This window comes from Cydia amplana, chromosome 1 (genome assembly GCF_948474715.1).
Source record: "Cydia amplana chromosome 1, ilCydAmpl1.1, whole genome shotgun sequence".
Taxonomy (NCBI): Eukaryota; Metazoa; Arthropoda; class Insecta; order Lepidoptera; family Tortricidae; genus Cydia; species Cydia amplana.
The window spans coordinates 18,890,778-18,909,255 of NC_086069.1; the positions used below are offsets into that span (position 1 = coordinate 18,890,778).

Here is an 18,478-nt window from a genome sequence, read left to right on the forward strand (position 1 = left end):
TTTAAAAAATCTGTGCACGCCTAGTGTCAGCTTAGTAACGAAAATGCGATCGGTGTCTATCTTAAAATATTGGATATTGTATTAGTAAAATAAATAATTGTTAATTGACTCGCCTGGCTTAGCCAGGTCAGGCTTCACTCGCAAGAGTGATATTTTTGTTTTATAAAAATATACACCATAAGACGATGCTGTGTTGCGACTTGTGATGGGAATTACAGTCACACTGGCAAACCGTCTGAATAATTATATTGTCCCAGTAAACGATGTTAGTCATTATTCAGCGACAGTAGCGCCTGAATCAGTCTCACTTAAGTTTTTGCTGTCTATGTGATCAGCTGTTATTCTAGATAATCGTATTACTCTGGACGCATTGAGGTATCATTACGGTGACCGAGTAAGCCGGGAGGGGATTGTAACTTAGGTAAATGTTGTACTTAATTTTTCTGTCTATAGCATACCGCACTGTGCTTTTGCGCCGCACACTCTTTGATAATTATATGTAGTATACGTAACGTAAGGTAGAACTAGTTCACGTATATTCGTCCATGGACAGTATTATCAAGTCGAGAGCGTTGTTCCCACAATGCGAAACAAAAATAACGAACAATGCAGTATTTAACTTAATACGTAAATACATATTACTATTATAGGGTTTGGATATATTTTTCCACTTATTTTGTAAATAATTGTACATTTGTAGACCTTTACGTTTGTGAATATATTTTTGAATGAACCAATATACACAGTTTGAGCAGTCTGTTAGGGCTGCCGTTACTGTGCGTAAAATTGTGCTTCAATAATTACTTCGAAATACTTAAAGATTTTGTGTACTTACGTGTTATGTCTTGAGTTATTTTTAATGTTATTCTGTTACTTTTTTTATTTAATTTTTTGTACTTTTCGGAATTAATCATTATTTTACTAGCAATCATTTATCTAGGAAATCATATCATTAGATAAATCATATCGCCACGTTTCATAACTTAAATATACATTGTTTTATTGCGGTTCAAACTAAAAACGAATTTTGGAAATGTAGGGGTGATAAGTATGAAACAGGTAAACTAAAACAAATTTTATGTTAAGACAAATGACGTCCAAATTTTTTGTCAACGATAACATGTACATTACTACTAAAACAATTGATAAAAGAGAAGTCCAATTTGTTAAGCTATTGGTAGTTATGGCTAATATAGAATTATAGTTGTGGTCATTGATTGTACCTGTAAAAGTGCGCATACATTCCAGACTTTTTTGAGAGCTACACCTTTTCTAACTAAATAGCTTTAGATGCATTACAGGCATATCACTAATTAGCACCGCATAATTTTTCCTTGTTATTCTACACCGTTTTGTATAATTTTTACTTAATTGACTAAACCTTAGTACTTAAAATATGTGTAATATGACAAGAACATACTCAGTAGTTTTCATAGAGAAATTTGCCATCACAGATCTATGGGTTCTATCATACGTACCATTGTCTGATTATCAGAAACTAGTTGTTATGTACATAATATTGTGATATGTAATTATTATAAGTTATCATACGTAATAGGTACATGTACTCGAGATCGACGGCACCGTATTTTGTAAACATGTATCCGCACGCTGTTGCATAAGTACATGCATTGTTATAGCCACTGGTAGCCATAGCTTGACACAAATTACATATATTCTGTGAATCGTATTTTCATGTACTTATAAAAATGTGTACTCTTTGAAAAATTGTACTTAACGTTGTTTCGAAATTTGTTGGATGTTTTGTATATTCTACAGTGACTTTATCTTTGTCAAAATCATGTAAATATCAGCACACAATGTAGATATTTTAGATACATAATGAGAGTTCAAATATTATGAAGAATAAATATTATGATTAGTTGACATCTTGTTTGTTTTACACTGTAATGATCCCATGGCTATTATTGCAACATCCACTAGCATAAAACAGATAATAGTTATTACGATACAAGTGCGGAAAAGAGGAAATTCGAAACCAGTGGCGATAAATGAAAACACGACCGAAGGGAGTGTTTTAAATCGACACGAGTTGCGAACTACCTATTCGCACGCGTATCGTACAACGTTTTACAGTACATATAAATAAATATTATAGGACATTATTACACAAATTGACTAAGCCCCACGGTAAGCTCAAGAAAGCTTGTGTTGTGGGTACTCAGACAACGATATATATAATATACAAATACTTAAATATGTACCTACATAGAAAACAATCATGCATGACTCAGGAACAAATATCTGTGCTCATCACACAAATAAATGCCCTTACTGGTACATATGCCCCTTTAAATATTTGACATAGCAACGAAAAGTGCTTATTTACGCACTAGTGCGGGAAAGTAGCACCATATGTACTGTAAATTAGGTTTCTTTTTAAAGAAAACAGTGTGTTCGTTTGCTGCACCACTTTATTCATTTATACATGAATACATTATTCAACGCCATAAACTTCAGTGTCTACATACTACCTAAACAACGTTACTATATATTATATTGTCTGTAAATTATTCTTCTATTCTATACAATACAGCCCGCCTACTTCTAATACTCTTACAATGTTAATTCTAATCGTTTTGCTAAATGCGAGACCGTAACTACCGATTAATGGCTCAGGACCGCTTCGGCCTCAGTTTCATTTCGGCAACTTCTTAAGTAGTTCTCATTCGCATTTGGTCTACTGTTCCGATTCGCCAGCATTCCTATATCGTCACTTTCTTATCTCGCCCGCTTTCTTACGTGGGCCACTGTAGTAACTTGGTTATATTCCTAATTAGACTACAGTGCCGATTCGTCAACACTCCTAATTCGTCCATAGTGCTTACTCGTCAACATTCCTATTTAGACCACAGTGCCAACTCGTCAACTACATAGTGTTTGTGTGCCACGATGTACGTACAGGTCAGGTGTAGAATCGGTTGATCTCAACCTGAAAAACTCTTGTGTTTCAGCTTGATAAGCTTCCTCTACAAATCCAAGTAGTATTGATTGGCTATATTCGTTGTCCATCTCTGAAAAAAAAAACACTTGTAACTACCTATTTATCTGTCTTTCTTAGATACCTATTGAGCTAGAAAAAATATTTTATTTGAATAAAATGTGTGCTGCTTCTGACAGTTTAAGTGGCAATCAGTATTAATTCTACATTCTCAATTCAAATAAAAGAACGCGGACGAGTTGGCACTTTGGTCGAAATAGGAACGTAGACAAAAATGGTATATTGACGATATCAGATATTGGACGAGTTGGCACTATGGTCAAAATAGGAATTTAGACAAAATGGGGTATTGACGATATCAGAAAGTAGGCAAGTTAGGAAGGTGACGATTTAGGAATTGTAGGCTGACGACATGGCACTGTGGACGATTTATGGAGATGACGAAATGAAACTGAGGCCGAAGCGGTCCTGAGCCCGATTAGGATATCATTTGATTAAGCTGTTTTTTCACGCAAGTTTCTATTCTCGGATGTCGTAGTTTTTTACAAGTATAGAAAGCTACCATTGAAACATTAACATTACGTAAACAATACATATAGATGTGCTATTATAGTCTATTACAATTATATATTGACATTCATTTTGCAAGCTATATTATGGTATCTGTTCATTAACACAAATGTCATTACATTTGTAAGTTATGAGTACTCTTATAACACCGAACATATTTCACGATAGTATGTACTTGTGTTTCATGAATTCATGACCTAAAATACAGAAGTATGTTATAAAATTATTTCAGGAAATTAATTTTAATAAATTAACGCAATCTATTTTTACCTTAAGGAATGTTAAAAATGCATGAAGTAAAAATTGCATATTTAAGCTAAATTGACTGCTACTCGAGCCTTTCTTTACATATAGTCCTTATACATTCTGTGATTGTGACTAATGTCACTAATCTAAATGATAATTATAATGAGAAATATCTTTGCAGGCAGTAGGCAGGTTAGTATTCGGAAGTCTGAACAAGGATGGTTTAAGAATCTAGAAATAAGTCAGAGAAATCGTAACCTTTACAGTTTACGTGTTGCAGCAAAGACAGAAAACGAATTGCAAAATAGCAAGAATAGGAATAGGGTTTTCGGTAATTTTTTCATAATAATATGCGTATAAATTAAACATAACAAATATCACAATCGAAGACTGAGCGAGGCTACATGAATACTTCAAATACTTACTTATTACAATTTACAACAAAGGGAAAACAATCTTAAAACTAATTACGTGTATACCATAAAATATTCGACCAACTGTTCCGAGATCTAATAAAAACAATAAATAAAATACATTACCATATTTTTTACAATACTAATACTGATTACTATGTATAAATAATGCGTGAAAAGCACCAAAAGAAATAAATTTAAATAATTGATTCAGTTAATAGTAAAAATATCACAAATGAATGTTTGTTTACTTTGTTTGGCTAATGTAAAAAAAATCTAAAGCTGGATGATGATAATAAAATAACTACGAACGTACGATTGGTACAATGTATACATAACATACAGCACACACATGTATAACCTCTGCTACTCAAGAAGAAAACATCAATTTCAATTTTAAATAGGTATGTTAAAAAAAATTGTAGGTATCGCTCTTTTATCTGCCCGCGGATTTGTAGACTAGCTGAATTCAGTTTTTTTAAGATCATTCTAGGTGAAATAAATCCTATGAGTATAACTGTTTAGGAATGGTGTATGTATATTTTTCGGAATATCCACCAGCACACATTTAATCCCGAGTTTGTATTCTTACATAAAAACCTCACGTTAAATTAAAAATGAACTTGCCTTTACGTTCGCTGCGGCAATTAGTGTAACTCGTAACTAAACCACACTTTGCATAAGGTCTTTCGGTCCAATGCCGTAGTGGGCGTGTTAATATAAATGTCGCAAGTCCCTAAATCGTTCACATTCTACTAAGTCTCTAAAAATACATAATTTATTTATAATAATAAATAATATTTGACTAGATGTTTGATAAAGTCAGGCATTACGATATTTGTACGCATCTGATACTAAATCAACTTTATAAGTGTTTTTTTTCGTCATAAATCGTGTATGACATTCGCTCTTATTAAAGTAATGCATTATAATCTTGTCAACTAAGTACGTCCTGCTCAGTTGCAATAAACGTTTTTTTAATGGACGTCACTATAAAAAGTGGGCCAATTTGGATACTATAGTGACAGTGTCTTGCTAAAACATTAAATCGTACGATTGTGCGGCTAAATCATGAGAATATTAACCAAAAGGTTTAGCTAATATTTTTTAAATAAACATCTTCAAGATACATTTACATTTAGTCAAAGATATACCCCATTCACGAGGATTTGAATATAAAATCTTAGCCATTAGTTATTGACTTGAATATAGGTTATAATATAAGTATTTAGTAATCATCTGGTTACACGGTTATAACTTTGCCGGGGAGTTTAAATAAATATTTGCCAAAACATTTACACACAAAAACCTTAAATACCACTGTTATCTTATCTACACAGTGCATGTATAAATCAAGCAAATATTTCAATAGGTAGACATTTTTACAAAATACTGAATATTCCTTGTTGAGTCACGAAGTTTTCCACAAAAATTGTGTGGTCTGTGTAACCTGAAACGAGATGATAAGATTTGAATGTTTAAAGCTGTTTTCCTAGGATAGCGGTGCCGTCATATAGCGGCCGTCTCCATACAAAATACTACTAATCCATATTATTTTGTATGGAGACGGTCCGATCTTCATACAGCTCTGGTGGCTACTCAGCCTTAAATAGGGCTGGTGTGGGCACTGACCGTCACCTTGCTACTGCTTGGCCTGTATGGCGTCGTGGCAGCGCTGGCACACGCGCACGGGCCGCAGCGCGCGCAGCCGCCGCACGGGCGCCTCGTAGCGCGAGCAGCGCCCGCAGAACACCGCGCCGCACTCGCGGCAGTGGTGCCGCCTCTCCAGCGCCGTGAACCGCACCTGCCAACCACGCCAACGATCACACTGCTGCCAGATTCATTCATTATACAGGGTGGATTTTCTTTTTGGGTCAGTGAGGGCAGCTACCAGATCCCGTGCTGCTACGAGAAAACGGTCTTAGAAGACCTTCCCTCGATTTCAAATTAATGAAGATTGGCTTTTACAGATTTTGGAAAAAACATACAGGGTGCGAGAAAAAGGTCATTTTTGACAAACTTTTTTTTTGATGCCAATCGATCCCATTCCTATTGAGGATCAAAAGCTTGTATGGAAGCAAAAAAAAAATCCGGCTAGAAAAGCCACAAATCGAGGAAAAAGCTTTTCCCATACAATTTGTATGAAAATGAAAACTTTTATTTTTCACATGCTATTTTTGTATGTCAATCGATTCCATTCCTATCCAGTATCAATAGTTTCCTAGGGGTCAACTTACGGTAATGTACTAAAAAGCCACAAATTAATAAAAACTGTCTCCATACATTCACTATGGAGAAAATGTGAAATTTTATTCACAATTTTCTACCTCGCCCATCAGTCCTACAGCAATGTCTTCATACAGTATTATGGTTCTTAAATGTTTGTTGTTAGAGGACTGATTAGCCAGATAGAAAACTGTGAATTAAATTTCACGTTTTCTCCATAGTAAATGTATGGAAAAACTTTTCTTTAATTTGTGGCTTTTTAGTACATTACCTAGCTTTTGATCCTTAATAGGAATGGGATCGATTGGCATCAAAAAAAAAGTTTGTCAAAAATGACCTTTTTCTCGCACCCTGTATGTTTTTTCCAAAATCTGTAAAAGCCAATCTTCATTAATTTGAAATCGAAGGAAGGTCTTCTAAGAGCGTTTTGTCGTAGCAGCATGGGATCTGGTAGGTGCCCTCACTGACCCAAAAAGAAAATCCACCCTGTATAGTAAAGTCAAAAGAATTTGACAGCTGATGTACGGAGCCCTAAAGCGCGATTCAGCTACATGTTATACCCCTCATAACAACCGTATGTAACATTGACAACACAACTCCTAGACCACTCGGTCGCGGCATCACTCCTCCCAATTACCTTCTGTTATTGTCATTTTCATCGCCGTAGTAAGAAAATAATAAAATCTGTATTACCTGACATTGAGTGCAGTAAGGTGCGGTGTCGTCGCGGATCCAGTGGTCCGCCGGCCCGCCTTTCGTCGCGCTGGACATATCTGGCGCCGACCAGCGGAATATCTGCCAATAATCGTAACATGTTTATTAATAACTTTACACTCGAAATGAGAAACATTAATGTGTCTAAATATTGGTTATATGCGAAGTAAGAGTACGTGACGGGGGAAAGACAAACCAAAACAACGCACGGAATGGGAAAAATCTGAAATTTCATGGGATGACATCTTCATTCGACAGCCGTAAACTGTTTGCCTACTAATGTTTGCCATACCCACCGGGGCGGCGCCACAGTCATGAACACTGCGAATATGTCACCGCTGGTTTAACTTAGCACATTAGCGTCGTTTTGCGCACCGCCGCGCCGTACCGACGGAACAATTAATGAGTGTGCGGAGAACTATAGCAGCATTATTCATAAACGTCTGCTAACTTAATCAGCTGATGATCGTCGTTTGTCCCTCTCTATGGCATAACGACAGGTAGGGACAAACGACGATCGTCAACTGATTAAGTTAGCAGCCGTTTATGAATAACGCCTTAGCTATATTGTGAGGAGTGTTTACCCGTCCCCTCGCGTCGCCGACGGCCAGCCCGCGGCCGGAGCGCGCGGCGGCCACGGCCGTGACGGACGCGGGGCACGCGTTGTCGCGCCGCTCGTACGCCGTGTGCATCGTCAGCTTGCCGCGGAGGATCAGTCGCCGCTGCCATTTTATAGCCGTTTCGCTTTCTGTACAACAACATTAATAGTTCCTTACTATAAATACAGAGCAGAATATTGCCAAGGATTTTATTATTCGAGCCACAAATGTTTTATTCATTAAGCCGCATATATCGAATAATTTGTCGATTGTTTCGGTTGTACGATAGAGACCTTGGCGACAAGGATTACAGAATCCAGGGATAATTTGACATTCTATAAATTAATAAAATAACAGATAAATCAAGTAACTACCAGTAAACAGTGTGTTGTGTCCGTGTAGTTAAGGCGCATTACCTGGGTCCAGACTAGGGCTTCCAAATACCGGACTTCTCACAATACCGGTATTAATACCGAAACTGTCTTCATCAATACCGGGATCCCGGGATCCCGGTAATGGATATAAATCGCTTAAAAATATATAGTTTTCTTAAAAAGGTGAATTAGACAGGCTCACTGGAATAACAGATATGTCCTAAAAGCTATTACAACTTACTACTATTACAATCAATGCCGCCATCTGCAATAATTTTATTTCACACTCCAGGTTGGCAATAATTTTATCAAATTTGTTGACTTCACCTCACCAGTCACATTTGTAGTCCAACTTAACCAACCAGACAACATTTTTTCAAATTTCCGTCAAAATTGGTTTGCCATTATTACAATTATCCTTGCTCTTTCGTTTTATTTTTTGATAAAATTATCAGAACTAATTATGTTAATGTTAATGTCACTATCATCATATTCATCACTCACATAACTTCAGGATTCATCCACCACCAACCACCAAATATTTATCTGACGCACTAGGCAACGATCTTGTTTCAATAATAAAATGCGGGCTAGAGACCAGTTAGAGTTAGACCAAGTAAAGTCTGCAACGATTTTGATAGCATACGCAGTACGCAGTGCAAGTATTATTTGTACGTCATAATTTCATAGAAGTTTGACGTTTAATATAACACTTGCACTGCGCGTGCTAACATAAACGTTGCAGACTTTTCTTGGTCTAACTCTAGATGCGTCTGACCTTTAGTAAGCTTTTTGATACAGCCGGATATAATGGATTTAAAGGGTTTATACTGCGGATTTCCCTAATTTTTTTAAATACCGGGATCCCGGTATTGCCTTTAAAAATACCGGTATTGAAAAATGCGTTTAAAAAGACGGGATCCCGGGATCCCGAAATACCGGGATCCCGGTATTGGAAGCCCTAGTCCAGACCAGAGTAGGCTTTGCGTGGACATTGGGCGTACCGACATGACAATGAACGAGTCAGTTAGGCTGACACAGTTCGCTACGGTATGTACTACAAGCTCACCCGGGTCCAGCCTGGGCTTGGCGCGGTCCGGCGCGGGCGAGGCGGGCGCCGACACGACGACGAACGAGTCCGTGAGGCTGGTGTCCGACTTGCTGGTGCGCAGGCCGCCCTCCGTCTCTGTAGACTGGCCTGGCGCGCTGTCCAGAGAGCCAGAATCTGCCGAATCGCCTATGCTGCCGCCACCTATAAAATTGAATTACATATTTTTTCTACTCCCGTACTTTTATTTGTCATTTAAAGGGTCGCGCACACACCTTTAAAACCCTACCTTATAGTTGTCAAGACAAGTCTTTAGTCTATTCCCCAAAAAAGAATTTGTGCATACACGTAGTATCTTTTTGGCGATTTTAAGATACTTCGTATTTTAAGATACCACTTAAAAAATATTGAATGAAATACAGTGTTACCAACCTTATTTTAAATGTAATCTCTGACAAATAAGTGAACCATAGACATGTTTTTTTTTTTAATTTCGTTCATTCATTCATTATTTTCCCGCCCGTACGACCATTTTTGCTACTTTTTGAATTAAAAATATTTGTTAAATTTACAATTTTATTTCAAAGTAAGTGTTTGGTCGTAGAAAAAGTATTGTATGCAACGTTGTTTAACTGAGTCAAAAAATACTCGTGGCGTCTTTATTAACAATTCTCGGCTTCGCCTCAAATTGTTACTCACGCCACTCGCCTTTTTTGACCCCTCTTAAACAACGGTTGCATAAAATACTATTAACTATCTCGGTTAATTTCGATTAAGAGTTATTGAAGTATAAATATAATCTTTCTTTGGAAAGTGAAGTGGGCATGTGAACATACGGCTGGAGTGTAAATTCTTCAATTATCTTGCTTTGTAAGGAGACCTTTTTGTAAAGGACAGAAAAGGCGTGCTAGTAAAAAGATTGTTCTTTATGGTTAGATGGCTCTTGGTCCTTGCATGTCTTTCTAGCTAAACTACTCTTAACATAATAGTACATTATTGCAGAGCTCGGGAAAGGGCAATTCGTGGATGAGTTTCGATTTTGTCGGACGACGCGAAGCGGAGTCCGACAAAGAAGACGAATCCACGAATTGCTATTCCTGCCGAGGTATATATAGTGCTTTTCTCCAAACATGCGAGGAAATAAGGTAAAATAATAATAATTTAAGCATCAAGCATCACTCAAATCGAACCTTCACATCAAAAATGTCAAAACCAATTTCCCTCTTTAATTAATTTTTAAAAGTTAAGGGTACAAACTTATTCTGCCAGTCAGTACCATTCAATATTTGTTCATTCAATATAATTGTGCAATATAGTTGGTCAAACCAATTTGTCAGTCAGTAAGAATTATACCCATCCTTTACTTTTGGATGCTAGTACTAGTGTAAGACAAAGATAGTATGATTCTCTCTGTCTATGTTTGAAATGAGAAAGTCCTTTGACAAACTATATAAGCTTCATGAACACGGATGAGATCCTTAAAAAAATATAAAAATAATCTTTGATTTTATTAAGCAGTATTCGCACGATCATACACGAGCACAACGGTCTTGTAGGAACGAGACAAGTAAGGTCGTTTATCTTACTATCTCACTCTATCCTATAGCTTGAAATGATAGCTGATCGGGTCGTGTAGACGCGGGTCGTGTAGACGCGGCTCGCGGCTATAATAATTGGCTGTTTGCGTTTTTTATTTTTAAAAAGTAAAAAACACTACAGTAATAAGTTATTACTGTAGTGTTTTTTTCATTTCCGTCCGCTAGAACAGGACAGCGATAGTTTAATTTTTTTTTAATAGAGTTTGACAATAACGAAGAACTTCCCGTACTATTTTTGCTACAATAAGGTGAACATTTCCGAGCATATTGGAGAAAAATACTATTAACTATCTCGGTTAATTTCGATTAAGAGTTATTGAAGTATAAATATAATCTTTCTTTGGAAAGTGAAGTGGGCATGTGAATGGAGTGTAAATTCTTCAATTATCTTGCTTTGTAAGGAGACCTTTTTGTAAAGGACAGAAAAGGCGTGCTAGTAAAAAGATTGTTCTTTATGGTTAGAGGGCTCTTGGTCCTTGCATTTCTTTCTAGCTAAAGCCCTTGCTACACAGTCGCCGACAAGCCCCTCAGACCTTGGTCTGGACGGACCGTGTAGACAGTTGTGTCCAACAAAATTTGACCAAAACTGACCAAGGTCAGACCAAGGACAGACGGTTAGAAGGCTTGTCGGCGACCGTGTAGCAAGGGCTTAAACTACTCTTAACATAAATGAACTTACTCTTCCTAAACAGCGGATTCCCCTTAGACTTCCTGCGCATGACGACGTTGCCCTGCTTTTGCAGTTTCCTGTGTTCCTTCTCCGTCTCTGTGTCTTTGTCGTTGTCGTAGTCCTTGGCCTCGTCGCACGAGTCCACGGGCTCCTCGCGGTACGGCGCCTCTTGGTCGCTGCAGGTATCCTTTTCGTCGTGCCGCCGGGCGGATTCTTTGGCACTAGTTGTTTCGCACGCGTCAGAGAGGGAGCTCTCCGATGGGGATTTGACTAGTTCTCCTGTTAAATTACAAAGAAAATTTTAGTATTTAAATATGCTGCTTCAAAATGAACAGAAGTTGTAAGGCATAACGACGACTGGATTGGCCTAGTGGGTATTGACCCTGCCTGTTAAGCCGCGGTCCTGGGTTCGAATCCTGGTAAGGGCATTTATTTGTGTGATTAACACAGATATTTGTTCCTGAGTCTTGGGTGTTTTCTATGTATTTATGTATTTGTATATTATATATATCGTTGTCTGAGTACCCACAACACAAGCCTTCTTGAGCTTACTGTGGGACTCAGTCAATCTGTGTAAGAAAGTCCTATAATATTTATTTATTTATTTATTTATATAATGTCATTACTAGAAGTAGCAATCAATTTAAAGCTGGTTCAAGTGTCAAATGAAAGCTGAAAATGTAACCAACCGTTATCATTATCTTGCGACAAGCTCATCTGCTTAACCAACTCCTCAACCCTCTTGATGGTCGCTTCAGTTTTGCTCGGCTGGTCTTCGCTATTCGTCTCGTCGAACGTAGTCTCACCTTCCGACTTAGCGTCTTCACTCTCTTGCACGGACAAACGGTGTTCTATCTCTTTCACTTCGATTGAACTGGTGGGTTGTTCTAAGCTGATGGCTTCGGTGCTTTGCGGTTGGTCTTCGACGGTTTCAGGTATGTAGTCAATCGACCACATCTGTGAGGCAAATTTAAGTGAAATGATATATGACTGCTATATGAATTAAAAACCTTAATTTGATTTTCAGTTAAGCTTTGGATTCCTCCGAAAACGGTGCCGTCATATTACGGCCGCTATATAGCGTTGACTGACGTCACTATAACGTTGTCTATGTAAACAAGATGGCGCGGTTTCCTAGACGGCGTTACGTTACGTTGATTGTCAACGTAACGTAAGATGACGGCCGTCATGACCTTGTCGATAGTTTCGTGAACGTTTTATTAGATAGCGGTGACGCCATTTTGAATAAATGACACGAGATTTGAATAAATGATTCTGTACTACGATTATTTTCCTCTTCTGAGGATATTTCATCCTCCAAGTAAATTATAGATGATCAAGCAAATCTTGTCAGTAAGAAAAGGCGCGAAATTCAAATTTTCTATGGGACGTTATCCCATCGCGCCTACATTTTTCAAATTTGCCGCTTTGACCTTGGTGGATGACGGTGTGTTATGACGCCGTGGTACTTTCCACATGTCGCCACCATAAAGACGGCCGTCTTATGCTGCCGCTATATGACGGCCGTCATATGACGGCACCGTTTTCGGAGGAATCCAAAGCTTTAGAGTCCCATATTTGGGTTGATTTAGGTTCAGGTAATTGTGTAATTCATTTATCACGTCGAAACTGTTTAATTAACTGTACCGGGCAGAGTAAGATAAATTACCAAGAGTAATCTTTCAATTATGTATGATGAAGTGATGGGGGGGTTATTGAGCTATGACAGCTCGTGACGATACTCACCCGCACCACGCCGTCGGTGGAACCGGTGATGATGACGTTGAGCGGGTCCCACTCGCGCGTCTCGCTGAACGCGCAGCACAGGATCTGCTGCGAGCTCTTGGGCCCGCCGCCGGTGTCCACGGAGCCGAGCGGCGTGCCGTTGATGTCCCACGCGTAGAGATAGCTGCCGCTGCACGTTGCTATGTCACCCTGGCAAAATATCATGTCAATTGTCAATGTGTTTGCATGATGACCTGGGTCATGGAGCGCCTACGCAATATCAATGCGCAAACTGTCAGGGAGGCCAACCGCCGCTCATAGATAACTAAGTGTAGCTTCAAAATTTGCATGTCATTTTTTCATTCTTTCTGTACCACAATCAAGAAGTACACGTCTCATTTAATTATTCTGGAGTTTCTCTTCTATAAGTCCGTCAGCCCCTTGATCATGGTCCACACGAACCGGATATAAAAAGGAACCAGCATAAATATTGAAAAAAAAAGGGAAATACTTATAAATAGGTATAGGATTTATAGTGAACTCCAGGTTAGTGAATTTTTATTGTATAAAGTGTATTGGTAGTTATTAAAGTCAGATTCATTTGTAATTTAGTTCGTTGTAATTACTTAAATGTGATATTCGTCTTAGCGATGTTACGGTTCGACTTCACAAACCGGTTCAAACCGAGTTAGGCCTGAAGTCGACTAAACCGACGTGAGTGTACCGTAAGTCGACTTTTCGATTTGTTGCTGCGTCACTTTCGTTTGACATATTGAGGAAAGAGATGTTTGTATTGTACTAACGCGAATCAATTCCAAACCCCTAAGAAAAATTTTGCCATGCACATTGCCGCCATTATTGAGTCGAGTCTAACTCTCATTGAGTCAAGTCAAAACTTGGTACGAACAGGTAAAGTAAAATGAAACTTATTACATGAGTTTTAAGGTTCACTTTCGCATGGGCTTAATTAAAGAGATCGACTTGGCGGTAAACTTCGGTTCGGTTTGGCGGTTTCGCGCCGCATCGCTTTGCGCGCGGCTTACGGAAATGTACGAATTCGCGCTGATAACTGACAGAACCGCACGAGACCTCACGCTCTTTCTTGCTTACTCTTATACTGCTTTCCCGTTTTAGCTTTAGCAATGAATGAAATTGTGATCTACCTCGCAACGCAACTAAATTATTAGGTACAAATGTTTCTAAGAATTATTTTGAGTCAAAGTTTTTGTTGTCGTGTAAAAGATGTGCTTTTTCGTATAATTGTCTGTATAGAAGGGCAATTGGCAATTTAGAAATTTTAGGCGCGACTTAGGTTTCTCGCCATTTTTTACTGACAAACAAACTGGTTTTCCAGACTATACGGACCATTAAAAAAAACTTGCAGGTACCATTCGCTTTTAAATCTCCTTTTCATAACGATAATGGAATAGCATTAACCAAAAAAATTTAAGTTCTGATTGTCCACCCTAACGTCCCTAACTTAGGATTAAACAAACCGTAAAATTGATAAATCGATTTGGTCGACTCAAAACCAAGTGACTTTAGTGACTACACGCCATACACGGTGCGGTTTGAACTAATGATACTTAAAAACTATAGAAGTTAATTCGATTTGGCCAAACCGGTTTGCAAACCGGTTTGGGTCTAAATCGGAGTCGACTTGTCCGGTTTGAAAATTTAGCGGTTTGACCCATCACTTATTCGTCTAGTCAAATTTTGAAGCTACACTTAGTTATCTATGAGCGGCGGTTGGCCTCCCTGATAGTTTGCGCATTGACATTGCGTAGGCGCTCCATGACCCAGGTCATCATGCAAACAAATGTGAATAAGTTGTATTTCACCAAAGTTGCTGCGTGGTCCCATGTTACAATTATGATTTCTTTCCTTCCGTATTTAATACTAACCGTGAGATCGTCGATAGCAAGTGCAGAAACAGGCGGTGGAGATGGCATAGTAGGTGAAAGTTGCCGTATAAATGAACCACGCTCAGCATCCCACACTATAGCCTGGCCATCGCGGCTTCCGCTGACTACGAGGTTGTATGCGGGGCTCGCGGCCAGGCACGTCACGGCTTCCGAGTGCCCGTAGAGGCACACTTTCACTGTCAAGCGGCGCCGCCGAGCCCAGTACTGCCACACGGTTACCACCTGAAAAGAATTATATAGCCGTACAGCGACATCTGCATTCGTTGTTAAATTAGACATTACAATGAATGTATGTCTGGTGGTCAGTAAAGCTTTGGATTCCTCCGAAGACGGTACCGTCATATAACGGCCGTCATATAGCGGCCGCAAAAGACGGCCGTCTTTACGCTGGCGACATGTGGAAAGTACCACGGCGTCATAAGATAACACACGGTCAGCCACCAAGGTCAAAGCGGCAAATTTGAAAAATGTAGGCGCGAAGGGTTAACGTCCCATAGAAAATTTGAATTTCGCGCCTTTTTCTACTGACAAGATTTGCTTGACCATCTATAATTTACTTGGAGGATGAAATATCATCAGAAGAGGAAAATAATCGTAGTACGGAATCATTTATTCAAATCTCGTGTCATTTATTCAAAATGGCGTCACCGCTATCTAATAAAACGTTCACGAAACTATCGACACCGTCATGACGGCCGTCATCTTACGTTAAGCTTTGGATTCCTTCGAAAACGGTGCCGTCATATTAAGCTTTGGATTCCTCCGAAAACGGTGCCGTCATATGACGGCCGTCATAAAGCGGCAGCAAAAGACGGCCGTCTTTACGGTGGCGACATGTGGAAAGTACCACGGCGTCATAACACACCGTCATCCACTAAGGTCAAAGCGGCAAATTTGAAAAATGTAGGCTCGATGGGATAACGTTCCATAGAAAAATTGAATTTCGCGCCTTTTCCTACTGACAAGATTTGCTTGATCATCTATAATTTACTTGGAGGATGAAATATCATCAGAAGAGGAAAATAATCGTAGTACGGAATCATTTATTCAAATCTCGTGTCATTTATTCAAAATGGCGTCACCGCTATCTAATAAAACGTTCACGAAACTATCGACAAGGTCATGACGGCCGTCATCTTACGTTACGTTGACAACCAACGTAACGTAACGCCGTCTAGGAAACCGCGCCATCTTGTTTACATAGACAACGTTCTAGTGACGTCAGTCAACGCTATATAGCGGCCGTAATACGACGGCACCGTTTTCGGAGGAATCCAAAGCTTTACGGCCGCTATATAGCGTTGACTGACGTCACTAGAACGTTGTCTATGTAAACAAGATGGCGCGGTTTCCTAGACGGCGTTACGTTACGTTGATTGTCAACGTAAAGCTTTGGATTCCTCCGAAAACGGTGCCGTCATATAGCGGCCGCAAAAGACGCCCTTAAGCTTTGGATTCCTCCGAAAACGGTGCCGTCATATTACGGCCGCTATATAGCGTTGACTGACGTCACTAGAACGTTGTCTATGTAAACAAGATGGCGCGGTTTCCTAGACGGCGTTACGTTACGTTGATTGTCAACGTAACGTAAGATGACGGCCGTCATGACGGTGTCGATAGTTTCGTGAACGTTTTATTAGATAGCGGTGACGCCATTTTGAATAAATGACACGAGATTTGAATAAATGATTCCGTACTACGATTATTTTCCTCTTCTGATGATATTTCATCCTCCAAGTAAATTATAGATGATCAAGCAAATCTTGTCAGTAGGAAAAGGCGCGAAATTCAAATTTTCTATGGGACGTTATACCATCGCGCCTACATTTTTCAAATTTGCCGCTTTGAGCCTTTGACCTTGGTGGATGACGGTGTGTTATGACGCCGTGGTACTTTCCACATGTCGCCACCGTAAAGACGGCCGTCTTTTGCGGCCGCTATATGACGGCCGTCATATGACGGCACCGTTTTCGGAGGAATCCAAAGCTTTAAGGGCATGTCGGAGTGAGTACTCGTAACTTACCGTGCTAGTGCCCGCAGTGACGATGGTCTTGGCGCTCGGACAGACGCAGGTCACGATCTCGCCGCACGCCTGCGCCACGGTCTCGCACACGAACACGGCGCGGTCGTTGTCGTAGTTGCCGACGCGCAGCGAGTGGTCCGCGAACCCCCACGCCACGTATTTGTTGTACGATGGCGGCATTAGGACTTTGTTTTGCTCCACTGCAAGTATGGCTTTGTCGGTGTACAGAATTTGGCCTACTGGGCCTTTCACCTCTGAAAATAGATATGTAAAATAATAGTCTCTCTAGGACGAGCAGTCGTTAAACTTTCCCGTATTTCCAGGTTATATAAACTAACTCATAATATTATTCTAATCATTTTTTTTTTCATACCTTTAACAGGTTGCAGAGATGGTCTCAAATTCTCCAGATTATGGAAGAACAACTTCTCAGGCGGCGTGATCCCCTGTGACGGGATGATATTGTTCGGGTCTAATATAGTCGAGCTGCGTTGCGACATCTTTTTACTGGGGTGAGCTTTCTTGAAGAGCTGCTTCGGTATTTGACCGAAATTGTTTATGAAGCCGATCGTGGCGGTTTTCTTTAGAGGGTCGTCGATACTGAAAGAAAATTAATATTAATAGGTGTATAAAATGAGATTATTCATTACGATATATTTACACATTGTTTATTGTGTGACATACCCATAACACAATAGAATCAATAATGAAGAAACCTAGTTTAGTTTATGGGATGTTATATGCGCGACAAAGCGTAAACGAGTGTCAATTGTTAGAAGTGTCTGCGATTTGTTAAGTTTGGACTGAATTTTAACTTAGATTAAAAAAAAGCGTCCAAGTGCGAATCGGACTCGCCCATGAAGGGTTCCGTATTTAGGCGATTTATGACGTATTAAAAAAAACTACTTACTAGATCTCGTTCAAACCAATTTTCGATGGAAGTTTACATGGTAATGTACATCATATATTTTTTTTAGTTTTATCATTCTGTTATTTTAGAAGTTACAGGGGGGGGGGGACGACACATTTTACCACTTTGGAAGTGTCTCTCGCGCAAACTATTCAGTTTAGAAAAAAATGATATTAGAAACCTCAATATCATTTTTGAAGACCTATCCATAGATACCCCACACGTATGGGTTTGATGAAAAAAAAAATTTGAGTTTCAGTTCTAAGTATGGGGTTTTTTTTTTTCTATTTTTGTGTGAAAATCTTAATGCGGTTCACAGAATACATCTACTTACCAAGTTTCAACAGTATAGTTCTTATAGTTTCGGAGAAAAGTGACTGTGACATACGGACGGACAGACGGACAGACAGACAGACAGACATGACGAATCTATAAGGGTTCCGTTTTTTGCCATTTGGCTACGGAACCCTAAAAA

The 18,478-nt window shown here is 39.3% G+C and overlaps 1 protein-coding gene and 1 long non-coding RNA gene across 2 annotated transcripts in view; both read right to left on the reverse strand.

Annotated features, from left to right (window-relative positions):
* Positions 1-888: 888 nt before the first annotated feature.
* Positions 889-1,539, reverse strand: LOC134649563 (uncharacterized). Its single transcript, XR_010096975.1, has 2 exons — positions 1,096-1,539; positions 889-1,064 (listed from the first exon to the last, which is right to left on the reverse strand). It is a non-coding gene; the product is annotated as an uncharacterized LOC134649563 (long non-coding RNA).
* A 3,855-nt stretch (positions 1,540-5,394) lies between these two features.
* LOC134650095 (WD repeat and FYVE domain-containing protein 3) overlaps positions 5,395-18,478 on the reverse strand; it is a 55,416-nt gene continuing 42,332 nt past the window's right edge. The window contains exons 43-53 of the mRNA XM_063504929.1: positions 17,467-17,693; positions 17,094-17,347; positions 15,050-15,292; positions 13,167-13,355; positions 12,110-12,377; positions 11,430-11,699; positions 9,174-9,356; positions 7,716-7,879; positions 7,111-7,212; positions 5,830-5,995; positions 5,395-5,641 (exon numbers count right to left, since the gene is read on the reverse strand). Coding sequence (XP_063360999.1) covers positions 5,834-5,995; positions 7,111-7,212; positions 7,716-7,879; positions 9,174-9,356; positions 11,430-11,699; positions 12,110-12,377; positions 13,167-13,355; positions 15,050-15,292; positions 17,094-17,347; positions 17,467-17,693 — 2,062 coding nt within the window. The 3' untranslated portion in view covers positions 5,395-5,641; positions 5,830-5,833. The remainder of the gene's footprint in view (positions 5,642-5,829; positions 5,996-7,110; positions 7,213-7,715; positions 7,880-9,173; positions 9,357-11,429; positions 11,700-12,109; positions 12,378-13,166; positions 13,356-15,049; positions 15,293-17,093; positions 17,348-17,466; positions 17,694-18,478) is intronic.